The 25,853-nt window shown below is 35.7% G+C and overlaps 2 protein-coding genes and 1 long non-coding RNA gene across 5 annotated transcripts; 2 read left to right on the forward strand and 1 right to left on the reverse strand.

Moving 5' to 3' along the window:
* The first annotated feature begins 4,257 nt into the window (after positions 1 to 4,257).
* LOC18047021 (mediator of RNA polymerase II transcription subunit 12) lies at positions 4,258 to 16,594 on the forward strand. 2 transcript variants are annotated; one of them, XM_006444974.2, is made up of 14 exons: positions 4,258 to 4,669; positions 5,763 to 5,824; positions 5,958 to 6,149; positions 6,414 to 6,473; positions 6,687 to 6,792; positions 7,246 to 7,314; positions 7,443 to 7,496; positions 7,701 to 7,808; positions 7,885 to 8,034; positions 8,124 to 8,468; positions 8,625 to 11,038; positions 11,675 to 14,287; positions 14,844 to 15,177; positions 15,730 to 16,594. In XM_006444974.2, exons 3-14 carry the CDS (start codon positions 6,022 to 6,024, stop codon positions 16,180 to 16,182), a joined length of 6,834 nt encoding a protein of 2,277 aa, XP_006445037.1. In that variant the 5' UTR covers positions 4,258 to 4,669; positions 5,763 to 5,824; positions 5,958 to 6,021; the 3' UTR covers positions 16,183 to 16,594. The 2 variants fall into 2 exon arrangements, with proteins under 2 accessions (XP_006445037.1, XP_024043798.1); XM_024188030.1 differs by lacking the exons at positions 4,258 to 4,669; positions 5,763 to 5,824 and having other exon boundaries at positions 6,056 to 6,271.
* Positions 16,595 to 19,503: 2,909 nt separating this feature from the next.
* Positions 19,504 to 20,248, forward strand: LOC112100392. Its single transcript, XR_002906753.1, has 2 exons — positions 19,504 to 19,637; positions 19,928 to 20,248. It is a non-coding gene; the product is annotated as an uncharacterized LOC112100392 (long non-coding RNA).
* An 84-nt stretch (positions 20,249 to 20,332) lies between these two features.
* LOC18047022 (rop guanine nucleotide exchange factor 3) lies at positions 20,333 to 23,251 on the reverse strand. Of its 2 annotated transcripts, XM_006444976.2 has the most exons (7): positions 22,771 to 23,251; positions 22,542 to 22,658; positions 22,298 to 22,452; positions 22,140 to 22,214; positions 21,741 to 22,034; positions 21,081 to 21,425; positions 20,333 to 20,849 (listed from the first exon to the last, which is right to left on the reverse strand). In XM_006444976.2, the coding sequence occupies exons 1-7, from the start codon at positions 23,093 to 23,095 to the stop codon at positions 20,727 to 20,729; spliced, it is 1,434 nt and encodes a 477-aa protein (XP_006445039.1). In that variant the 5' UTR covers positions 23,096 to 23,251; the 3' UTR covers positions 20,333 to 20,726. The 2 variants fall into 2 exon arrangements, with proteins under 2 accessions (XP_006445039.1, XP_024045599.1); XM_024189831.1 differs by lacking the exon at positions 20,333 to 20,849 and having other exon boundaries at positions 21,168 to 21,301.
* Between the last annotated feature and the right edge of the window lie 2,602 nt (positions 23,252 to 25,853).

The following is a 25,853-nucleotide window of genomic DNA, read 5'->3' on the forward strand; positions in this document are numbered from 1 at the left end:
AAATTACCACACACCCCACTCTATCACACTCCAAATTTAAACATGGGCTTATACTTTGAGAATAAAAAGGATTTAGATTTGTTTAAGTACATGTCAAAATGCAAACAATACTCGTACGAAGAAGATGAAAATTATCAATTATTCGCTTGCCATAGCTTAAAATGTTCTATCCATGCAAAAATAATAATAAGTTATATTGTATGGCAAATAAATAACCCCTGTTCTAAATAGTTTCCAAAAATACAGTTATCATTAATAATTTTTAAAATTATCATTACAACTTAAGAGTATTATTGTTAATTATGCTCCTACTTAACATTGGAGAAAAGAGTGAAAACTCATTATTTGATTAAACCAATTGAAACCACTAATATTTCAAAACACATCCAAAATCCTCAAGTGCAACTTGTTTGCTGATCTTACTATTTTGATACTTGGTGGTTGCTCGATGTTAGAAGTACGAATACCTTTAATTATTTAATTAATCACAGATAATAAAAAATTGAATGTAAAATTATTAGAAAAAGTAAGAAAATTATTATATTTTTTTTATTAGTTTCAAATCTTTCCATAATTAATTGAAAATCTAAATGAAAAGTAAACATGCATATACTATCTTTTTGGAGAATAATAAGTTGAGGGTATTTGAAACAATAAAAATAATATATGTACACACGCACACACACCCACACCCACACATGCACATACGCATGCGCGCACGCGCGCACGCGCGCACACATAACTTTATCTTTTTAGATTCCAAACAAAATAGTATTTATATGTATGCATATTAATTTTACATTTAATTTTTTAATAAATTTTGAATAATATTTCATAATAAATTAATAGTTATGACAATTTCCTTGCATTTTCTCATAATTTTAAATTTAATTTTTCAATTATTCAACTAATTAAATAATAAAAGTTATTGTTATCTTTAATTTCAAGCAACTATCAAGGGTAAAATGAAAATATTTGCAAAACATTCGACACTTTGGGGAGTTTGAATATGTTTTGAAACATCATAGAGTTTCCATTAATTTAATCAAACAACATAGGGTTTCACTGATTGATTAGGATCCTCTCCTGATCTGAGCACTCCTGATCTTGTACCGATCTTGTACCATCTGTCTTTTAGTGTTATTGTATGATTAGGATTTAACTGTTTTTTCTTTTTAATTTATTAACCACCAATCACATTAATAGAATTTGCTTAAAACAATATCAGATCAAAAGAGGATTTTGATCATTCACTCTTTTACCAACTAACACTGGATTCTATACATAGAGTTAAAAGTAAAAATATTTTATACTAAGGGCATGTTATTCATATAGATATATATGAATAAATTATGAATTGAATGGTTATAATTAATGTTTAGGGCCAGTTTGAGATTGTTTTTGGGAGGCACAAAGTAGTTTTGAAATGCTAAAAATTAATTTTGTTGTTTCGTAAATTTATTTAGAAATTACTTTTAGCAAAATTACTCAATCATACAGCAGATTTTAAAAAGTAGGGAATAAGTGACTTTTCAAAATTTGATTTTAAGGATTAGTTTTATACTTAATACAATTTCATATATATATTGTAAAAATCTCAAATTAATTAAGAAATAAAATCATTAACATTAAAGAGATTATTATTATGATTACCAATTATATTGAGGTAACAAAAATATTTATTTTAATTATCAATTACTATATATGTACAACAAAAAATATTCTGTATACATGTTTATAAATGCGTAAATAAATCTTATTCAACACTATGTTCAATTCAGTTATTTATATTGTTATAACAATTTAATAGTAAGATTTACCAAATACATACTATTGCTTTTAAAACTTACAACATTTATAAAATTTAATTTATCAAACGTTAAACTGATTATCGTTACGGTTGATTATTTTTACAGTATAATTAACAATAATTATTTTAAAAATTACTGTAACTAGTTTCAACGAGAAAGAAATATCTTTAAAATATGAGTATCGTTGTTATTCGAAACTTTTGTTGCAAAAAGTGTCCGACCTACATGAACCCTGTTCCATTCGTGACATTTCAAATAATGTAGCGATAAGAATTTTTAAAGAGTTGAGTCGTCTGGGTAATATAATTATAATGACATTTGATTTGAATGGAAAATTTTAATATTATAACATTAATTAATTAGGTAATAGAGTTTTACACACATATAAATTGACACAAACCACAGCGAACTCTATCAAAGTAAAATTAATAAAACCTCATTGTTCTTTCAAATTGGGCGAACATGATTTTATACCATCCAAAAGTTAACATAAAGTTAGATTTGAAATTTTCAAATAAATAAGTAAAATTTTTTACATTAATTTTCTCTATTATCTCCATTGAATTAATTAATTGTCCAACAATCGAGGAGACATGCTCCCAATACCATCAATTGTTCTGTCGTACGTGTTTATTAAATCTTACTATTAAACTACTGTAAGGATATAAATGATTGAATAAAACAAAATGTTAAATAAAATTCATTTACACAATTATAAACATCTATATAGAATACTTTTATTGTATATATATATTCAAAGATGATGATCTTATTTCCTAATTATCAAGTATCAAAATTAACTTTAACTTTTTAAAATAACTTTAAACCTCCTAAAAGCAATTCTAAACTGGTCGTTAGAAGAAAATTTTGGTCAACATACACCCAACATTTTGATTTTATTCTAATTCAAGAAGAAGAAGAAAAAGAGGAGAAGGAGGAGGAAAGTGAAGAAGAAGAAGAGGAAGAGGGAGAAGATGATGAGGAGGAAAGTGAAGAAGAAGAAGAAGAGGAAGAGGAAGAAGATGAGGAGGAGGAAGGAGAAGGAGAAGAAGAAGAGGAAGAGGAACAAGACGAGGAAAAAAGAGGAAGAAGAATATTCCTATTTGAATAAAGTGAGATAGATAAAATTACACAAAATGAATACATTAATAAAAAATAGTCTCCAATATGCTGAAATTTGTATATTTTTTATTTTAGTAGAATTGTTATCTTAACACTTAACAGAACTACGCTATATATAGGGGTATATCAACAACCCCCATAAAAATATTCTTAATTTTACTCTCATTAATATTTATTGAATTTGAGTTAAATCAATATAGGAGATTTATTGAAATTAATATTCAAGAATTCTTAATATTTTATCTCTTTGTGTGGATCCCACACTAAATCTTTTTTCCTCTTATATTTTCTCTCTTTTTCAGCAGTTCTCTCTCTTTCCCTCTCTTTTCTCTTTTATTGTTCTATTTGCATTTTTTTTTTCTCAACCAAATTTTTTGTTACTCTCTTCAAATTCATCTCACTCTTTGTTTCGTCTATTTCTTTTCTCAATGAAATCTTTGTTTCATCTATTAAGATTATCTCAATGATTTTTTTTTTAATTTTAAAGAATAGTACAAAACGAATTTAAATAGAAAAAGAAACTTCTATAAAATCCAATTTGTACAAAACTATAGTGCACTAACATAAGTTCCAAATATGAACCCTAAAATTGTCACAGTTAATTACCTAACCCCTTTAGTACAATCACTCAACGACATGCGAATTAGCTTTTCCCAAGTTAGACCAAGGTCGTTTTCTATGTCCCGATAAAAAATTCATATTAATAATAAATAATGTATAAGCATCAATATAAGCAACTAATTAGTACATAATAATATGCCACAGTATGAAACAAAGAGTTTTGAGATGATTTTGGAGGGAGTAAAGAAATTTTTGGCTGAGAAAGAGAAAAGAAAAAAAAAAAAGCAAACGAAAGAAGAGAAGAGAAGAGAGGAAGAGAGAAAACACGTGCAAAAGGATATAGAAAATATAAGAGGGAGAAAGATTTGGGGTGGAATCTACCTAAAAAAAATTAAAATTCTTTAATATTTAATTTTAGTAAATTTTCTCCATTAATTTAGCTTAAATCTAATAAATAACGGTGTTTTAAAAGGGGTTAGTAATCAGCCCATGTTTTATTTTTATTTATAAAATTTCATAAATTAATAATCATATTTGAGATTTTATTCTTTGAGTTTTAACTTAAAGTAATGACATATATTATTTTTTTAATAAATAATAAAATACATAAAATATAAAATTATTTAACTACTAATTAATTAATAAATGACACATTAGTCGAGCTTCAAATTAGGACATGAATATTGAGTTGGCTAGCATTGGTTATAAATTAATGATTAACCGTCGCACAAAATAAAATGCAATTGGAAGCGCGTAAACCCAGACGTCGCCGGAAATTAAATGGAAAAAAAGGAAATAGACAAAGAAAAAAGGGCATATATTTAATAATAAATTATAAATGTTTTAAATACAGTATATCACTCCGGCTCTCGCTTTTATTGTTTTAGCACAGGAAGCAACAACATACAACAGAGGCATCATCGTCATCGTCAGCAAACAAAAAACAAATATAAAAAAAATAAAGAGCTAAAAAAGAGTCAAAGCCCGAGACTCTTCTTCTTTCGGTTTTCGATAACCCTAATTTAATTTTCTGAATCCAAATTTTTCCTTCTCTCGTCTCTCGCTCGCCCGCTCGGTCGCTCGCTCGCGAAATCCAAATCTTTCGTTCTGTTCCCATTCTATCCTTAACTTATTTTGTAATTTACGATTTTGCCATCAAAACCCTAGCTTTACTGGTATGTCCAAAAAACCTCACCTTGAGTATCTGCAATAGCTCACTTGACCCTGGAAATTGGAGCTATGCATAAACCCTAATTTTGATTTATGTTCAGTTTAGGTTGTTTTTTGGTTATAGATTTTGTGATTTAGTCTTTGAATTCGTGGTTAGCAAGTCAAATTCTATTGCTGCAGTTCGGAATTTGTGTGATTCACTTTGATTATTGTGCTTTTTGTGGACATGGTGTTGTTTGTTCTGCTTTTGATTGATTTTTCTGTTTCGCTTTGGTTTTTAACTGATCCTGGATTTCGGTTCGTAATTTTAGGAGGGAAAAAATTCGAATTTTGAATATTTTTTATTGATTTAGGATTTGTACTTGCAGATCAAAGCGTTTTGATTAATCTGTTTCTGTTTTTCTTTCTGGCTGATGATTTTGGGCATGTATTTGTAACTTCTTAGTGGTTACATCTTTGAAATGCTAGCTTTTAATTATTTTTCCCATTTGAAATTCTTTTTATTTGAAATTATAGAGTAAGAATTTATTCCAAATTTTTATATTTATGGCCTCACCATTTTATTTTTGATTGGATATTTCTTGTAGATGGGCGGCAACTCCTAATTATTGGTTATGTTCAACTCCCATTTTAGTTAGGGCTTGCACCCTTTACTTGGTGTGCATTGTTAATGCTGCTGCTCCAAACTTTTGGGTTGTGTCAATTGAATGGTGCAAAGTTCCACAAATACCTGGTTTTGATGTGTCTGCAATTTAGAGTTAACGGTTTTGACCTATCCTCCAAATATCCTGTGAAATTCCATCTTGGATTTAGATTTGACCCATCCTCCGAATATCCAGTGAAATTCCATCTTGAATTTAGATTTGACCTATCCTCCAAATATTCTGTGAAATTACATCTTGGATTTAGAACTATTATGCAGTATATTATATCAATAGGGTGTATATAAGAACGTTTTTGGTTTCAATTTGCAAATTTGGAATATGCTCTCTTGGTTATTTATGTAATTGTCTGTCGTTTAGTTAAGCTTCCCCTGTTTGACTTTTTCTTTTAAAATATATGCACGTGCTTAATACATTGCAATACGCTTTTTGACAGGTCAGATAGCACTTTTTGACGGAAGTCTATTGCATTTAACTTGTAGATATTTAATGCGTGAGGTGATAACTGAGTTCATTGTTTTAGTATCCAATTTATATGTCTATTTCTTAGTGTGGAAATTGTTTGACTTCGTAGATCATAGTTTCCTTGCTTTGGCTAGACCTGATGCAGCAGGCGTTTTTTCAAATGCAGTTTAGCTTGTACAGCTTGTAGTGGTTTGATGTTGAAAGCAGTATGCCGGTGATAGTTGGGAGAAATGCAAAGGTATCATCCTACCAGCTGCACTAGTGCAGTAAATAACAGTGCAATAAGTGGTACGTCAGCTAGGGATGCTACTCGAGCTGATTCTTCTTCATTGCCTGCGAACTTCTCTATAAATTCTCGGTAATGGTTATAGAAACTCTGCTAGTGCTGTTGATGGTCCACTCTCTCCCTAAACACATGTTAAGTTTTATCTAAAGAAACTGTGGCGTGTTCTGAAGATTTTCCAGCATGACAAAGTTGCAGTTAAGGGCTTGGGGTCATACCTTGAAGAGAGCTTTTCAATATTTTTTTTTATTTTTCTGTTGGGTTATTGTTAAACTTTTTTAGTGAAAATAAACTGCTGTTATTCCCTTGTAACTTGGTGAATTGTTCTCATTTTTGCAGGAGGTCAACTCAGCTAACGCCATACAAGTTGAAGTGTGACAAAGAATCTCTGAATTCACGGTAATTTCTGCAGTATATTAGTTAATTGGGTTCTCTTTATGCAGCTATTTAACTGAGTGTTTGAGGGATTGGAATTTAAGTATAATTCTAAGGTTACGTATAAACTTGTAGAAGTTGCTGCTTTTGGTATGTTTCTTCATAAGTATTTTATTTGGTGTTCTGCTGGATGTTTTTTCTTATCCATGTTTCTATTTGTAATGATTTGATTATCAGACTTGGGCCGCCTGATTTTCACCCGCAGACTCCCAATTGCCCCGAGGAGACTCTCACGAGAGAATATGTGCAGAATGGATACAAGGAGACCGTCGAAGGACTTGAGGTACGATGTCATAATCATCTATGTTCATTACCTTTTTCAAGTGGTGGCATGCAGGTGTAGATGTCATTTGCTTATTGATCTGTTTAATTGTAAGATCATCTTTGTGAGAACACCTGTGCTAAGTTTTACCTCTTTTCCCAATATTTGTACTTGTTTTTAAGGAGAAAGCTTCTGTTGATATGTTCAGGATTCTTAAGATTTATCTTATTAAGAAATCACTGGATAATGGTAATAAACATGCGCTCCAAATATATAGGTCCTTTGACATGATCGTGTAAGGATCACAGTCATCATTTTTCTGAATGAACATGTAATTTAGTCTGAATGAATAGTCCTCTGGTTTTCGTTATCGTGCCTATCCGTGTTTCCTTGCAAATATGTTAATGAGATGGGAAAATTTTTTGTCTCCTCTGGATGCTATAATTCTTAATTGTTCCTACATGCTGTGATCAGGAAGTCAGAGAGATATCACTGACTCAAGCTCAAACTTTTAATAAGCCTGTTGTACTGAAGTGCAGAGAGGTGAGTGATTGATATATGAATCTATGATGACCATTTAGATTCTGCAACTTTCTCCATGTTAGGATTTGACTAATGAAAATTTCTGGTGGTCTCGATGATGGTGTAAACTAATTTGTTCCTTTTTACAGGCAATCAGAAAATGCCTCAGGGCAATTAATGAATCACGTGCCCAGAAGCGTAAGGTAATACATTGCATTCTTAAATACTTTTCATTTTCAGGAAATTTCTTTATCTGAAATTAATAAATCCAAATCTTTGGCCTACACGTGTTTTGCCTTTGAACTATTCTTGTTATGCGCCTAGGTGCATAAATACGTATAGAACACTATTAAGATCTAATTGCATCGTGGAAATTGAGAGTTGTACTTTTATGCTTGCTATGACAGGCTGGTCAAGTTTATGGCGTGCCTCTTTCTGATTCACTATTAACTAAGCCTGGTGTCTTTCCTGAACAAAGGCCATGTGGTGAAGAATTCAGGAAGAAATGGATTGAGGTATGAATCTATTATATTCTTTCTTTATCCTTTTAATAACTTCTAATCTTTTTCCCAATTTTTTTCTTCATTTTAGGGTTTATCACAGCAGCATAAACGATTACGTTCTTTGGCCGATCATGTTCCTCATGGGTATAGGAAAAGATCCCTGTTTGAAGTTCTTATCCGAAATAATGTCCCGTTGCTGAGAGCAACTTGGTTCATAAAAGTAACTTATCTTAATCAGGTATGGAGGTTTGGATTATTATAGTGTTATCAAAGTAAATTTTTTTAAAAAATCATAGTAAACAGCAGGTTATGGTTGTATATTTTCAGGTTCGTCATGGTTCTGCAAATTCTTTATCTGGGGCACAGGACAAAATTCAGCTTTCTCGCACTGAGATCTGGACAAAAGATGTCATTGATTATTTACAACACCTCCTGGATGAATTCTTTTCGAGAAATAATTCTCATTCTACTCAATACAGCAGAGATCGGTCCCCACAAACGCTTTATACCGGGTCCCCTCAGCAAAGGAGTGATCCAGCAGCAGTCATTAATAGTGAGGAGCCTTCCCTCCATTTCAAATGGTGGTATATGGTGCGGCTTGTCCAATGGCACCTTGCAGAAGGGCTCCTTCTTCCTTCTTACATCATCGAGTGGGTTCTAAATCAACTAAAGGTATATTTTCGTTGTGCTGTGCTCATCATTTCTTTTTTAGTGAAGATCTACTTTTTGCGTGTGGTACATTGCCTATGTTCTCTTTTAGTAACATAAATCTGTTGGTTTGTTGAATTTATGTTTCATTGCTTTGGTCTTGCTTGTGATGTATGTCAGGATAAAGAATTGCTCGAGATTTTGCAGCTGGTATTACCTATCATATATGGTGTTTTAGAAACTGTTGTTTCATCCCAAACATATGTACGCTCTCTAGTGGGGATAGCAACTCATTTTATTCGCGAACCTTCTCCGGGAGGATCCGATCTTGTAGATAATTCTCGGAGGGCATACACAATTTCTGCTCTGGCTGAGATGCTTCGATATTTGATACTGGCAGTACCTGATACATTTGTTGCTTTGGATTGTTTCCCTTTACCATCCTGTGTTGTATCTTATGCTGCAAATGACGGGAATTTTGTGTCAAAGGCATCTGAAGATGTAGGAAAGATGAAGAATTACTCAACTGACGCTATCTGTGTGTTTAGGGGGAAAGCGGTTGATGCACAATATCAATCCTTGTCCTTTGATAATGTTATTTCAGCCATTCAGAGACGTGCAGATAATCTTGCAAAGGATGCAAGCCCTGGCTATCCAGGTCACAGCGTGGCTAAAGCTGTGCAGGCCTTGGACAAAGCTCTTTTACAAGGAGATATTAGAGAGGCTTACAAACATCTCTTTGAAGATCTTTGTGATGCAGCTCTTGATGAAAGTTGGATTGCGGAAGTTAGTCCTTGCTTAAGATCATCTCTGAAGTGGATTGGAACTGTAAGCTTGTCGTCTGTTTGCTCAGTATTCTTTATTTGTGAATGGGCAACATGTGATTTCCGGGATTTTCGAACTGTTCCGCCCCATGGCATGAAGTTCACAGGTAGAAAAGATTTCTCACAGATATATGTTGCTATTCGGCTTTTGAAGCAAAAGATAAGAGATTTGCACACTCCGCCTCGTCGCAAATCTGAGAGTACCCTTGGTATTATTGATAACCTTGCTAAGGGTTCCCGTCAACGGAATAATTATGCTAATAGGAATTTTCAGGGAAATGGCTATGAAATCAAAAACAACGCCAATCGTTTAGATGGATTGAGAATAAATTCGTCTGACATATTTGAAACTCCGGGACCTTTGCATGATATCATAGTTTGCTGGATTGATCAACATGAGATTCACAAAAGAGAGGGTGTCAAGCGTGTGCAACATTTCATTATGGAACTTGTACGGGCAGGCATATTTTATCCTCAGGCATATGTGAGGCAGCTGATGGTTAGTGGAATTTTGGACATGAATGGTCTTGACCTGAACAGGAGGAGGAGACACCATAGAATTTTAAAGGTGCTTCCAGGGCTGTTTCTTCGTGTTGCTTTGGAAGAAGCAAGGATTGCTGAAGGGTCTCAACTTTCAGAGGCCATACATGTTTACTCAAATGAGCGCCGCCTTGTCCTTCATGAGCTTCTTTTTGATCAATCTATCTATGTAAATGTAGCAGCTCAGAATCAAAAGCGTCACATGGCTGGCGGAAGAGATGGTGCTTCTCCTTCTTTAGCTGATCAGTGGAAAACCATCCAGCCAACTACTGGTATATCATCTGGTAGAAGTGGGAAAAGTGATGCTGACATTGAAGAACTGAAGGCCTCCATTGCAGTGATACTGCAGCTCCCAAGCTCCTCTGCTACATCTGCAGACTCAGGGTTGGATGAATCTCAAGGTAGTGTTAAGAGGTCTCTGGGGGCAGTAAGTAGTAAGATGGATCTTTCAGAAGGTACACCTGGGTGTGAAGATTGTAAACGGGTTAAGAGGCAAAAGTTATGCGAGGATAGAAGTTCAGTTCTGCAAATTTCTTCACCGATTCATTCTGATGATGAAGATTTGTGGTGGGTGAGAAAGGGACCTAAACCCTTAGAGTCTTACAAAGCTGATCCACCACTTAAGTCAACCAAGCAGGTCTCTAGGGGTAGGCAAAAGACTGTCCGTAGAACTCAAAGTCTTGCTCAGTTAGCAGCTGCTAGGATTGAAGGTAGCCAGGGAGCATCAACAAGTCATGTATGTGATAACAAAGGAAGCTGCCCTCACCATAAAACTGGAGTGGAAGGAGAAACGCTTAAGTCAATGGATGGTGTCAGGACCGCCTGTTATGGAGATATTGTTTCGATAGGAAAGGCTTTAAAGAAACTCCGATATGTGGAGAAGAGGACAGTCACAGTTTGGTTGATATCTATAGCTAGGCAGCATATTGAAGAAGCTGAGAAGACTGCTGCCAAGGTTGGCCAATTTAATAGGTCTTTTGTTCCAGTTGATGGTAGGATTTCTGGGCGCTGGAGGCTTAGTGAGGATGAGTTATCTGCTATACTATATTTCATGGATGTTTGTGATGATTTAGTTTCTGCTGCCAAATTTCTTCTTTGGTTGCTGCCAAAGGTTCTAAATAGTCCTAGTTCAACAATTAATAGTGGTAGGAACATTCTGATGCTGTCAAGGAATGCTGAAAACCATGCATGCGGAGTGGGAGAGGCATTTTTGTTATCGTCCCTACGAAGGTGCAGTTTACAGAATAGTTTCTTTCTAACGTGTGTTATTTGAATTTGACTTATCATGCCTTTTATGCTTTGCCTGCTATAGTTTGGTTGCTGCTGCATTGATGTCTGTTTGATTCTCTTTGTTGTCTATTTGAATTAAGTAGGCAATCCAATCCTTTAAGTCTCTTTTGCTCCAAATATATTGATATCTTTGTAGCGATTGCTGTTATATCACTCTTTTCATATGCTTTCATTATCATTGGGTTGATCTTAATCAGTTAATCTTTTTCCCAGTTCTCTTTTACCAGCAAGATGTGCTGGTAGACAGCTAGAATTATATTGCATCCAACATGCTTTTGTTTTAATCTAAACAAACAGTTGAGTATTTCGTATTTTTACTGTCCACATTGTGCAGTAAGTACATCTGTTTTCCCAATTATTTGTTCTCGTTTATTTTAGAGTTAGTAATGAATGATTCCTTCTTCTTTCCTTGAGGGAGCTGTCTGTTTTACTGTCAAATTCAGCATCTATGATTTTTTCTGGTTCTGACTTTTTTTTGTAAATAGCTTTTGTTCGTGGTGTGGCTTTCGTGTGTAGATGTTGGATGAATGAATGAATTTAATGCTTTTCTTACATCGATGTCAAATTTTTTTCCAGGTATGAAAATATAATTATTGCAACAGATCTAATTCCCGAGGCCTTATCTGCTACAATGCATCGTGCTGCACAAGTTATGGCCTCCAATGGCAGAGTTTCAGGTTCAGCAGCCTATGGTTATGCCCGATATCTATTAAAGAAATACGGCAATATGGCTAGTGTCATTGAATGGGAGAAGAATTTCAAGGCAACTTGTGACAAGAGACTTCTTTCTGAGCTTGAATCTGGAAGATCACTCGATGGAGAGTTGGGACTTCCACTTGGAGTTCCAGCAGGGATCGAGGATCCTGATGATTATTTGCGTCAAAAGATAAGTGGTGGTCAATTGTCCAGAGTGGGCTTGAGCATGAGAGATGTAGTGCATAGGCACATGGAGGAGGCCTTCCATTATTTTTATGATAAAGAGAGAAAGCTATTTGCAGCTGGTTCACCAAGAAATCCTGCTATAGATAAATCAGATGATGAATCTCAGATTGCTCAACAAATAATTATTGGATTGATGGACTGCTTCAGGCAGACTGGTGGTGCTGCTCAAGAAGGGGATCCATCTTTGTTGTCATCTGCGGTTTCTGCCATTGTTGGAAATGTAATACCAACTATGGTGAAAATTCATGATTTTACAGCTGGCAGTAATTATCAAAATTATGCGTCTACCACAGGTTCCTTAAGCTTTGCCAGGCGCATTTTGCGTATATATATAACTTGCTTATGCTTGCTGAAGGAAGCACTTGGAGAGCGTCAGAGCCGGGTGTTTGAGATAGCTCTTGCAACAGAAGCTTCTTGTGCTCTTGCTCGAGTTTTTACTCCTGGAAAGGCTGCTCGGAGTCAGTTTCAGTCATCTCCTGAAGCCCATGATCCTAATGCAAATATGTCAAATGATATATTAAACAGCTCCTCAAAAGTAGCCTCTGGGAGAACTTCAAAAGTCACAGCTGCTATTTCTGCACTCGTTGTTGGTGCTGTTCTTCACGGCGTTACCAGCCTGGAAAGAATGGTTACTGTCTTTAGATTAAAGGAAGGACTGGATGTGATTCAGTTTGTGAGGAGTACAAAATCCAATTCAAATGGAAGTGCCCGTTCAATTGGGACTTTTAAACTGGACAACTCAATTGAAGTTCACGTGCATTGGTTTAGGCTACTTGTTGGGAACTGTAGAACTGTTTCTGATGGACTAGTTGTGGAATTCTTGGGCGAACCATCTATAGTAGCTCTTTCAAGAATGCAGCGAATGCTTCCTCTTAGCTTAGTCTTTCCACCTGCATATTTAATATTTGCCTTTGTTCTGTGGAGGCCATTCATTCTGAACAATAGCCTTGCAGTCCGTGAAGATATCCATCAAATGTATCAGTCTTTAACAATGGCCATCAATGATGCCATAAGACACCTGCCTTTCAGGGATGTATGTCTGAGAGACTGTCAGGGTTTCTACAATCTTGTGACTGCAGATTCCACTGATGCTGAGTTTGCAGCAATGCTGGAACTGAATGGTCTGGACTTGCAGTTGAAATTGATGGCATTTGTTCCTCTTCGTGCAAGGCTTTTTTTAAATGCTATCATTGATTGTAAAATGCCATCCTCCCTTTTTAAACCAGAGGACTTTAATCGAGTTTCTGGACATACTGAATCCAAAAGTCATCGTGCAGAGAATGAAGCAAAGCTTTTGGATAAGCTTGTGCATGTACTGGATTCCCTGCAACCGGCAAAGTTTCATTGGCAGTGGGTTGAGCTCAGGCTTCTTTTGAACGAACAAGCCCTGATTGATAGACTGGAGAACCATGAAATGTCCTTAGCCGAAGCCATTCGTTCTTTATCACCTAGTCCTGAAAAAGCTGCTGCTTCTGAGAATGAGAACAATTTTATTGAGATTATCCTTACAAGGTTATTGGTCAGACCAGATGCTGCACCTCTGTTCTCAGAATTGGTCCATCTTTTTGGGAGGTCGCTAGAGGATTCGATGTTGTTGCAGGCTAAATGGTTCCTAGGTGGACATGATGTTCTCTTTGGACGGAAAACCATTAGACAGCGTCTTGTTAATATTGCTGAGAGTAAAGGCCTTTCAACTAAGGCCCAGTTTTGGAAGCCTTGGGGCTGGGTTAATTCTGGTTTTGGTCCTGGTTTAAACAGGGGAGATAAGAAGAAGCTGGAAGCTACCTCTCTTGAAGAAGGAGAAGTGGTGGAAGAAGGCATTGACTCAAAACGACATGGGAAAGGGTCCAATCCATTATTTGATGCTGAAGGCACCAGCATCGGCCAGCAGCACGTGACTGAGAGGGCATTCATTGAGTTGGTTCTTCCATGCATAGATCAGAGCTCTGATGACTCACGCAATACCTTTGCAAATGATTTGATCAAGCAGTTGAATAACATTGAGCAGCAGATTAGTGCTGTTACTCGTGGAGCAAATAAGCTGACAGGATCAGTTCCTTCTGGAATTGAAGTTCCTTCAAATAAAGGCAGTAATCGCAAAAGTATAAGAGGTGGAAGCCCTGGATTGGCCAGACGACTAGCTGCTACAGCTGATCCTGCACCACCCTCCCCTGCTGCTTTGCGAGCATCTATGTCACTGCGTTTGCAGTTTCTTCTGAGATTGCTGCCTCTCATCTATACGGACGGGTAATTATATAATATTTGTCTAAACTTTAGCTATGGTTCTGTTTGGTTTTATTTTTAAATTTTGCTCTTGCAATGTCAGTTTTGTTTCACTTTTTTCCTTTACTATTATGTTGGTAGCAAATGTTGGCATTTAGCAAAAGCAATCATGTTTTCTTGCTGTTTTTCCCATCTGGTGCTTCCGTGTTTGGTTTCAATATTGGTTTCGTTGTCTGTGCTGCTTAGGGTACTTGGGGGAACTGTAAAGAAAAGATTTGCTTTCAGTCCAACAAATAGTGTTTTTTTTGTGTGTGTGTTTGTCACCTGCCTGTTTCATTATAAAGGTACTTGCTTCTTGCATCATTGTGAAAATTTTGAATTGCAAATTTATCCCAGTCATGTATATTGTTTCTCCACAATTGTGCTTCCTTGTAATCAGAGGGTAAACTTGAATATGATACAATCTTTGATATTAAATAACACTCATCTTGTATTGGTTGCATATTTTAGTTGTGCTTCTTTTAAGTTGCAATAGTGGATGTAGAAATTTGCTAAGTTGTCCATGTGTTGAATTTTCCAGGGAGCCATCTGGCCGAAACATGAGGTACTTGCTTGCCTCTGTAATTCTCCGTCTACTTGGGAGTCGGGTTGTTCATGAGGATGCAGACCTCTCCTTTTATCCCACGCAGAGCCCTCAGTCAAAGAGAGAGGTGGAGTCACTGCCTGAGGCTTCTTCTGTACCTTCCGCAGATTTTTCTGGGGAAAGTCTTTTTGATCGGTTATTGTTGGTCCTCTATGGCTTGTTGAGTAGTTGCCAGCCAAGTTGGTTGCGGCCAAAGCCGGCCTTCAAGTCTAGCAACAACACATTGAAGGACTCTTCTGGGTTTGATCGTGAGATAGCAGAGAGTTTGCAGGTTTGTTCATCAATGGAATACTTTTCAAAACTATGTATATTATTCGCGATGATTTAACTCTTAACTTTATCGAATTAAATTTGGGATATTTATTCTCTTTAGTCTGTAGGTTTAGCTATCTTTTCATGGTTATTTTCTAAAATTTCTGTAAGGAAGTTTGACATGGTTAATAGTGTCCATCTTGACACTATTAACATGTATGATTTTTAGGAAAAACTTTTAGAAGGTCTTAATTTTTTTCCTTCAATTTTACTTTTCATTGGACTATATAATATAAACATGTATGATTTTTAGGAAAAACTTTTAGAAGGTCTTAATTTTTTTCCTTTAATTTTACTTTTCATTGGACTATATAATATAAATGGCATTGGGGGTTTAACTGCTCCCATCATGGACATGAAAATAAGCCTTTTTCTTCATCTCTGCACCTGACTCTTGAGATCTTGGTGTATATTCTCTCCTTTTACCTGAAATCTTCAGTCAATAAAGATAATTTGAAAATTCAGATAATAATTGACTCTTCTGATTCTGAAATTATGTCTGTGGGTGCAGAATGACTTAGATCACATGCAACTACCTGACACTGTTAGATGGCGTATCCAAGCTGCCATACCTATATTATTACCTTCTGTGCGATGCTCTCTCACTTGCCAGCCACCATCTGTCCCAGTGGCTGCACTTGCATCACTTCAACCTAGCATCTCAGTTTCTGGGGCATCCCCTGGAAATCTAAACCTACCTCAGAGAAATCCAGTTCCTTTGGCACGATCCGCGACCAACACAGGGAAGTCCAAGCCAATTCCATTGCAGCAGGATAGTGATATGGAGATAGACCCATGGACACTCTTGGAAGATGGTGCAGGATCAGGCCCATCTTCGAGTAATACTGCAGCCATAGGCAGTGGTGACCAAGCTAATCTTCAAGCTGCCAGCTGGCTTAAAGGGGCCATAAGGGTGAGGCGCACAGACCTCACATACATTGGTGCTGTGGATGATGATAGTTGATTTTAGGTTTAACTTCATTTTTGATTTGATCTGGGGTGAGCCACCCCCTCAATGGGTAAATCTGTGTTCTCTTTTGTTTTGTATAATTGGCTGCAAGACTTGATCTTGGGCTTGCCCTTGTGGTTTGGTGGTTAAGAGAGCTGTTGAGAGAGGCATTCTTTTCGAGGGAGGAGGGGGTTGGGGGGTTCTGGCAGACATGGGTCCATACTCCATGGGGAAGAAAATGTGAAGATGCGCTCACTGCCATATGGCCTGGTCTGGGACATGCTTGACTAACTAACCTTTTGTAACCCCCCATCTGGACCGTCCGGTTCAGAGGCTTGTTGTATATATAGAGACAATTGTTTCATTTTACCCATTGATCTGAGTAGAATATCTCTAGAATGATATATAGCCGTTTCATGCTCATCAATCTTGCTCTCATCTCTTTTCCCTCATAATATAATAAAAGCTCATGCACATATTCTATAGCATGATGCATGCGTCTCTTATGTTATATATTCTTATTGTGCAAGCATTGTGCTTCTATTATTTGCACTGTAAAACACGGTTTAATTGTCTTTCACGTTTCTAGGAATCACTATTTTGTGGATGCATATGTATTGCGCATTATTCTAGATTATTCCTTGTTAGAATGGAAAGAATTAGGGGAAGAAGGGCCCGCCGGTAATGACTGGGAAGATCGAAAAATTGGACGAAGGGGTGATTTTTTGGTTAGACGCATGGAATTAGCTAAGCATTTTCTTCGAACAAACATAGAACCGGAGTGGATCAATGATGAAAGTAGACTGGTACCAACACTTGCTACTGTAAATTTTTTGGATGCCATTTCTTTTTAACTTGTCCTCTCGTAGTTCTTGATTTAATTCAATATAGTCGGCTATTTGTGATAGCTTGGCATCATGATCATTAACTATGAATATGATGCCGGGGGTGTGGCAGGTATCACTGGTTTTGTTGTGTGACATGTAATGGTTTGAATTATGAAATATAGAATAGGAGACCTGAGGGGATTAAGTTAGGTTTTGGGTGAGGTAAAAATATGGTCAAATTAGTAATGATATTTTAGGTTCAGCTGGTGCTGCTGTGATAAAAATTATGCTCGGTTTCTTTTAATTTGCAGTTGGGAAGCGCACGCTAGTTTCGACAATCTCTCGGCTTTGGAGTTGGAGTACGCATATAATGTCGGATAATTTTGCCACTCTTACTATTGTTTTACTGCTTGATAGCGAGCTTTTGTAGAAAAAAAATAAGGAAGAAGGTTTTTGGATTTGGGTTAAAGAAGTCTACTTGCCTTGCATACATTAGTGTTTTCTAATTTGTACAGGACTTTTAAATTGAAAGTTTTGGGTATGATTTTAAATTAACGGAGCCCCACGGCCCACTGAGATTAAATCAACAACTGCAGCCGTCGGGACATGTTGGATTAAAAAAGAGTACGCAAAGCAGATTTGAGTTGTCAATGGCCGAGTGGGGCTTGGCTTACTTCACAAATATAACCTGTTCTTCCTCTGCGTCGTCGTCACATTCAGATATATTAAGCTTAATCAAAATGAGATGCAAGCTTAATGTTTTTACATTTTCAGATTTCGTTCATCACAACTGTTACAAATTTACAATGACAAAAGGGGTTTGTTAATTCATTTAATTTTAATACATTAAGCTTGCATCTCATTTTGATTTTCTTAAATTAAGTTTAATTTAAAAATTGTTGCAATCTGAGTCTCAGGTGTGAGGGCTTATCATGGTTTCCAATCAGGCTCTCCCTTAGTTACGTTAACTTATAGCATGTGAATTGGCTAGTTGACCGGTAAAAATATGCCACATGTGCACCAAAATTCATAAATATTTATTTAAAATTTTAAATCAGGATTAGTTTATTAAAAAAAATTTCAAATAAGCATTTTCCATCAATAATCAACAACATTGATCAAAGTTAAAATCGACAACCAAAAAGGGAAAATTATAAATTTTATTAGTTTTTTGTCCTTCACAATCATTAGATCATTTTCTGTTCCATTTTTCCCAATTGCCCATCGCCTAAAACTAACCAATTCAGCCGGTTTCTCTCGTGTTACTACCTTCCCACAAATTGATAACCGTCCGTTGGATTAGATTTTAGTACATTTGAACGACCGAGATTCTCCGAAAATTTGTAACTTAGGAATTGCCTTTCAAAAAAAAAAAATTATTACTTACACATACACGCGTGTTCATGTCACATTCATGAGCTGAGCTAAACCGTATTCTATATTTCTATCTAAGACTTGGTTAAAGATTGAGTTTCAGGACCCAAGACCTGTTAAAAATCTGTTGGCCAAGCATAACAAGGTAAGGAACATGTTGCAACTGCTTAATCTCTCTTTTTTATTTTTATTTTTCTCCTTAAATCATTTTAAATGTTATGGTGCGTTTGCTTATGACATTGGAAAATCGAAATTTAAATAGGAATAATTGATGGTATTTACTTATCAAAATAAAAGTGATAATAAGAATGAAATATGCGGATCCACATGTTTTTGAAATGGAAACTTAATTTGAGTGATTCGGAATTAAATTCTCATTTCTTGAACTCTTTATTTTACTCTACTTAAATTTCATAATTTCACTTTTGTCCCAATAAAATATTAATATATTATTGTATTATTGTTATTGTTATTATTCTTGTAATTATTATTAATGATGATGATAATTTTACCAATAATAACAACAGCAACAACCACAAATATTATAATAAATAATGACAATAATCAACTTAGGTCACTTCAATTACTTATAAGAGTCCATTATGATTTTAAGACAAAGTAAACACATCAATGACAATATAGCTCATTTCAATTTCGATTGCTACAATTAAAAGTAAACAATTTATTATAATTTCAATCCTCATTCCGATTCCAACTTATTTCAATTACTGATTGGTGAACGCAATCTTAATACATATTCTATTCGTCACAAAATGAAACTACTATGAGACTTAAATATTATAGAATATATTCAATAATTTATAAAATAATTTAATTTATTTTCTAATAAATACATACTACAACAATTGAGACTTAAATATTAGGATGCATGATGGATTGCTTTATTTTCTATGCATTTTTTTAATTACATGAGACTACAACTGATATTTACAATCAAATAATTACTGGAGCTAATTTATATTAAATTTTATATAGTATTATCCAAACTTTTAATCCTCTTTAATATTGGAGGGACGTCAACTCCACTGACATTTAAAAAAAAAAAAAAAACACATTCATTCCGATATAAAGAAAGAATTAAATCTCTCACGATATTTTTACGGGACAACTACCCTCGCAATTAGGAGGAAGTGGCTCTAACCTTTGGTTTATTGTATATGCGTTTAGTAGAGTACAAAATAGACATACAAGCTCTCTTGCCAGCCAACTTGTCAGTCGCTCCTTCTCTTTCGGTCTCCTGCCCAGTAAGTAAGTTGATGAACTCCTTCTTTCTTTTCAAGATTTCTCAATTTGTTAATTTTTTTTGGCAATCCACTATAATCCATGTTTTATAAAGTTATTTTTTGAGGCTAAATTCTCTTATACAACAATTAGGTTGTGGAGAAAAAGTGAGAATTTTTTATACCCAAAGAATTATTATTATTATTATTGTTGTTGTTGTTTTGGCAAGTCTTCATTGAAGCAGAACAGTTTAATGTTTTTATAGATTTTTAGTTCTGTTGATTAACCTTTGCGGTAAATTATGAATGATCTTGCAGGGAAGCGTTGAAATTTTGGAAGCTTGCAGATTCGGTGATTGTTGTTGCAATGGATACGGAAAAGGGATTGAATGGTTTTGATGGAGTTAGAGGCAAGACAGAGGAGGCAATGTCTGAAGTTGAAGCTGAGGCTTTGAAGAAGTGTTTAGAGGAAAAGAAAGGAGAACAAGAGACCCACTCCAAATGCAAGTCAAAGATAGAGGCTTTTCAGTCTTCTTCTTCTCATTCAAAGAAGCCTTTGGGTCCTTTGATGCTCAGAAGTGGTTCCTTGACTGATGTATGAAATAAATTAGTGGTAACCATGTTTCAGGATTTTGGGTTTACTGCTCTTATAATTTTCTCCAATGTCTCATAGCTAGCCTGGGTTTTTTTTTTTTTTTCCTCCTTCTGTTGGGTTAAATAGATTGGCTAAAGAAAAAATGGTGATGTTTTGCATCGAACAAAGCATCTTGCTATATGCGATTCTGGCATCGAAAAGAGGAGATGAATTGAAGGGTTTAATATAGTCAAAATTCAATATAATCAGAAAAGTTGGGGATGTGTTAGAACTTCTAGTTTTCATGATGTTAATTTACACGTCTGCTTAAAAGTATCAGACAGGACATTGAAAACAAATTCTGTATGAAAATAATTTAAAGAAAAAAATGAATAAATAACAACTTGGCTTCGCTTATAAGCAAATAATTGCTATTTCCTAGTTTAATTCGCATGATCATGCCGTTGCAGTACTCGAGCTACCAAAACTTTTTGAATGGTTTTTGGCCAGAGAAAAGTGCTGGGATTGGGATGTCCCTCGTTTTTACTGATCCTGGTTTCTTACTGATCTGTCTACAAAAAGAACATCTTCAACCCAAGCCACGGTGTTGAATGCTAGGCCTTCTAACACCCTTGAATAGCTCTCCAAGACTGCTTGCCCCACATCCTGCAAGAAGTTGCTTTTCCTTGAGTAATTTTTTTTTTAAAATTTCCCAGATATATGAAATTACACCTCAAATGAATTTATACAAGGTTGGGGGATTATTTAGAGTCAATTTTGTGCAACTACTAGTTCCTTCCTTAATGCAGTTATACTGGCAAAACGATATTGACATTATGCGCACGGTGATTTTTGGTTATTGCTGCTTAGAAATGAATAAGATGGCGAAAGACTTACTTGATTACATTGAATCTTACATGTGTCCAAGGATGTCTGTGCAAGTTCAGGATACCTCTGCTTCAAGTAAAATAACAAGCTCTCTGCCCTTGCAGCCAAAAGATGATTTTTGTCGCTGCGATCAGTTTCAGACATGAGATCTTTAACCATGTCCCATGAAGATTTGGAGTGGCTCATGCAAGCTTTGCGTCTCCATGTATACATTGATGCCTCAACATGATCTGCAAGCTCAAGAGCTTCGTGTTCAGATGCTATACTGAGACAGTCCAGAAGATGGTCGGGCGAGAATTTTTCAGTTGTGTACATGTAGCGGTAAATGAAATCTCCAAGACATGCTTTTCCACTCTGAACATAAGAAAATTTTCCCACAAGAGTGAAACTTAGATGACAGCAGTTCTATTAAGCCTAAATACATGTCATAATATCATTCTATTTGGCTTACATATAAATAACCTGATAAATGATGATGTTGTGCATACTATGAAATGATTCTGAAATTGCTTCCAGGTTCAATGCTTGGGTTATTTTCTTAATGTGACCAATTCTAATTTTGAACTTAGTAGCAAACCACTATTGTAGCAAGAGTGTACTTCATGATTCATCATCTTATGAATTATATTTCTTGTTGATGAGTTCTGGAGGGTTCAAAAGAGGACTAACCTTCGGAAGGTTTGCCATGTATGAGTCTGGAATTTCCATTTCAGCAAGAATGGTACTATTAATAGCCATGGCCGCTTTGTGAATTTGATTAGCACAATCACGCTTGTGGCGTAGGTGCTTCCTTGACTTCTCAGAGAGACCACCTGGAGGGACACAAGGAACAGGCAGCCACCATTTCTCCTCTTTACGCTGAACAATAACTCTTCGAAAGGAGCCTGATCGTGTTGAATTAGACGACATACTCCCCTGTTCTGCATACCAGAACTCTGTGTCCTGGAAGCTCTCCAATATATCCTAGGTCAAACAAAACCAACTTGCCATTAGCCACAGTATGATAAAAAAAAAAAACATTGTTTTGCTACTCTATTTTGAAGACTAGGAATGCGATCATTCTCTTACCATGAGCATTGTGTCTAGTTTTTGTAGAGCAGGAAGGTTGATGTAAATATCTGCCCTTGGTCTGCTTGCCATTACCTGAAACATCATAGCATCATGTTAAAAACAGGTTAAGATAACACATTCTTGTATGAATTTTGGCCTTGGACTTAATAATTCACCTCAACTTCTCTTCCGTCGCGTAAATTCTGTGACTCAGAGACGAACTCAACAATGTAATCACACACAGAAAGAAGACAATCCATTTCTCTCTTCCACAATGCTTTCTTTTCAGGTTTTAGAGGTGCCAATCTCAAGTTTTGGCCAAATACAGTGGCTGCAGAATGCAAACAGCAGTGATCAATGAAAATGAAAATAACATTGAAGATTATGAGCCACCAAGTTTATTCACTTAAAAAAAATTACCATAAAGATTGGTTATGGCATTTGAGATTGTAACAGCTGTGCACACTCCTTTGCCACTTCCGGACATATCTTCACCAAGCAAAAGCTTTGCAAATCTTTCCTTCATAAGCTCCAGCTCTGCCAATAAAATTATCACAGCAACAATTATCCAAATTTTGTTCTGGTTTCAGAACTCTGAGAGAGAGAGAGAGAGAGAAATTATATATGTATATATAGAAAAGGACTCTACCTAAGTCCATTGATTCTTGATCATCAAGATTTTTGTCAACAACGGTCTTTTGCTGCCTCATTTCTGGTCGGCCAAGAGCAGGCTGTCCAGATCTTGAAACCGGCCAATTCGAAGGAGAAGGTTCACTGCAAGAACTATTATCATCGATGGGGTCTGAAAAGGCTGAGGTCTCAGAGTTAGTCCGGTGGTATGCAAAAGAATCAGCGCTCATCGTTGAGTAAACTGGAGTTTCAGATGTTGATGTCTGGTCATTTTGGTCTATTGATGAAGGTGAAGGCCGACACCCCCGATCATAAGTTTCATCTGAATTCGTCGAATTTTCCATTTGAGCCTTTGAAAGTTATATGACTTGTGGCCTAGTAGCTCAGTTCTGCAAATAATCATGCAAGTGTTACCAATTTCATAACTTTTGATCATTATCAAACAAACAAAATTGGAGGGAATTGACTACTTATGTAGCACCGTTTTAGACTATAGACAAAAAAAAACAAAAGAACAAAAAAAGATAAAGAAGACATAAACAAAGACTAAGCTTTGTGGCAAAGAAAAAAATCAAAAGCAAAAGAAGGCATTCACATGTCGTTTTTGTTACCAGACATGCCAATAATTCACTGAATACATGCAGCAAAGAATAATCTTGAATACAAATATAAGGCGAACAAACTGAAATTTGAAAATTGAAGCCTAACGGTTGATAAAAATTAAAAAGCAACGGTCTCACTTTTTTTTTTTTAATTTTAAAGTTACCTATAAAGAGTGGATTTGAATTTGAACGTTGAACCGAAAACAAGGCCGTTTTAAAACAGTTCCCCCCTAATCTTTCTTTACTCTCCCAAGTCCTGTAACCTTTATCTTCCTTTACAAAAGAAACACAAACACACCCTTTGTCCTATCACCAAGATCATGAAACCCGGGAACATTGGCCGTATGATTGCATAGCCCCTGTGATCTGATCAAACAACGCAGACCCCAGTTGCGAATGCTGCAGCTTTCAATAATTAATGAAGGGAAAACAGAATGGCTTAGTTGTAATTTTAAGTTGAATTGAGTAATTTGAGAGAACATGCAATGTCAACTTTAGTTGGAAATGAGAGGATTAATGGGTTTCTGGAGTTATATGATGTGGTTCTGAATACGTGACAAATATCTTGTTGGGGTGTTACAGAAGAATTCAGAGAATCATTTATTTTATAGTCAATTGGAAAATTCTTCCATCCTTTGGATGTGGGAACAGAACTGACTGCACCTATCCTTAATGACCAAAATAACTTGTTAAAGAATTAAAGTCAATTGTGATTCGTATAAAATAGAGAGATAGTAGGAGCGTGGTTGTGCCAGCGATGCTCCTTGTTATTAATAAGACATTAGCAAATATTTTATTCCCTTCTACAGTTTACACAATTTCATGCGCCAAACAATTATAGGAGTTAAGGTCAATAAAAATTCATCATCTTTCATGAATGTGTAAATTAGATAGACTATTGTTAATTGTAACAACATAATTTTAATTGAACCCATTTTAACGTGAAGATGAAACTGGACAACAAGGCTTTGCATGTCTTGGCGATTTCATATGGTGCAGTAGTTAGCCTGGTCGGAAAGCTAGCTTAGAAAGCACGTGGGTTATATACATACGTATACGAACTACCAGCATTGACAATTTCAAAATAATTTAATGTACATCTAGAAAATAGAGTTAATTAGTATCTTTAGTGTGAGAAATAAAATGATCTCAAATAGACAAATATGTCTGTCGTGAAATAGACGTGCCGCCCATTCTCAGGTCTTGGTGTTCTGATTTGGCCGATGGGTGTGTGTTCTTCTGCTTTGCGTAAGTGACGTTACATTGTTTGTCGTTTGAAAATTAATAAATTCAAGTCAAAATAAGTATTGTAATAATTGTGTTTGAGGTTCGAGTCTCTTCGACGTTTGTGCATCAGCTGAGCTATATACCTCTCAGTTCTCATGCGTCCATCGGTAATATTAAAAATTAAAAAAAAAAAAAAAAACTAAGTTTCAGTTATGTTCTTCGAATGATAATAATAAACAACATTCGGGGTTAAGGCCCCATTCCACAGGACAGGCAAAATTTATTTTGGGCCTAAACCCAAACTAAATTAAGGGCCGGTTCCATCGACCATATACAGGCTTCAAATCCTTTTAAGTGCGGATACACGTGACGAATGTCCTCCGAAGACAAGCGGTCCTTTGGCATCGAGGTCCTGCATTCACAGATGCCGGCATGCCAACATTCAATTCATGGCACTTACATTAAAATAAACAAAGCTCAGCCTAGCACGTAGTCTCAAGTTCGAAAATAATATATAAATAACAACCGAATAAACATACATATATTTCAGATTTGCCATGTTCGCACACAGTCGCTAAGTTGACGAATGGCATGGTTTAGTCCTTCCCTAGAAGTAACGGCTTTGGGAACAAAAGGTACTGCTTTACCTCTGGCAATCGCCAAGAGGGTGACCTGCGTAAGAACAAATTTCAGTAGAAGAAATGAAATGAAACAGTAAAATGACAATAACTGGAAGGATAGGATATTAATTAAAGTAATAAAAGAGTTAAATTTTGCTTCTCTAGAGAAAAGCTATTTACAATCTCAACATACCACCGAATTTTTTATTCTGAAATCTTGGCGCTGCTTTCTTATTCTTTCTTTTTCAGCCTCGTCTATATGAACAAGTTGTTGATCAATTATTCCCCGTTCTTCAATCTGACGATTGAAGTAATTCCATGCATCTTCAAAGTTATTGTACATTTTCACCTGTAAGACTGTAATTGCATATACAGTGGTTTAGACAGGTGTTAATAGATTACAGAGCTCTAAACATAAAACATAACCATTTTCCTTTGAATGGATTTGTCCAAGTCAGGTTCCTTTTTTTATGAAAATTTTCTACATGAAACATATAACGAAGCATTGACACTAAGTGAATTGCGTGCTTGTTTCGTTCCCTATCTCTGGACGGTGGTCAGGCAAAATCAAACACTTTCTCAAAAATAGCATTACGACCAATCAAAATTATGCGTAATTTGTATATGTGTGCATGTCTCGATGATTTGGTAAA

The sequence above is a fragment of the Citrus clementina genome, unplaced genomic scaffold (assembly GCF_000493195.1).
Source record: "Citrus clementina cultivar Clemenules unplaced genomic scaffold, Citrus_clementina_v1.0 scaffold_3, whole genome shotgun sequence".
In the NCBI taxonomy this organism is placed as follows: domain Eukaryota; kingdom Viridiplantae; phylum Streptophyta; class Magnoliopsida; order Sapindales; family Rutaceae; genus Citrus; species Citrus x clementina.

Bases quoted from the DNA above. Each gene is read 5' to 3' on its own strand.
- LOC18047021 (XM_006444974.2), top strand. From the start codon at position 6,022: ATGCAAAGGTATCATCCTACCAGCTGCACTAGTGCAGTAAATAACAGT. The intron at 7,315-7,442 runs GTGAGTGATTGA...TCCTTTTTACAG, and splicing joins TTGTACTGAAGTGCAGAGAG to GCAATCAGAAAATGCCTCAG. The intron at 14,288-14,843 runs GTAATTATATAA...TGAATTTTCCAG, and splicing joins CCTCTCATCTATACGGACGG to GGAGCCATCTGGCCGAAACA.
- LOC18047022 (XM_006444976.2), bottom strand. From the start codon at position 23,095: ATGGAAAATTCGACGAATTCAGATGAAACTTATGATCGGGGGTGTCGG. The intron at 22,453-22,541 runs GTAATTTTTTTT...TGCATTCTGCAG, and splicing joins TGCCATAACCAATCTTTATG to CCACTGTATTTGGCCAAAAC. The intron at 22,215-22,297 runs GTGAATTATTAA...ATGATGTTTCAG, and splicing joins GCGACGGAAGAGAAGTTGAG to GTAATGGCAAGCAGACCAAG.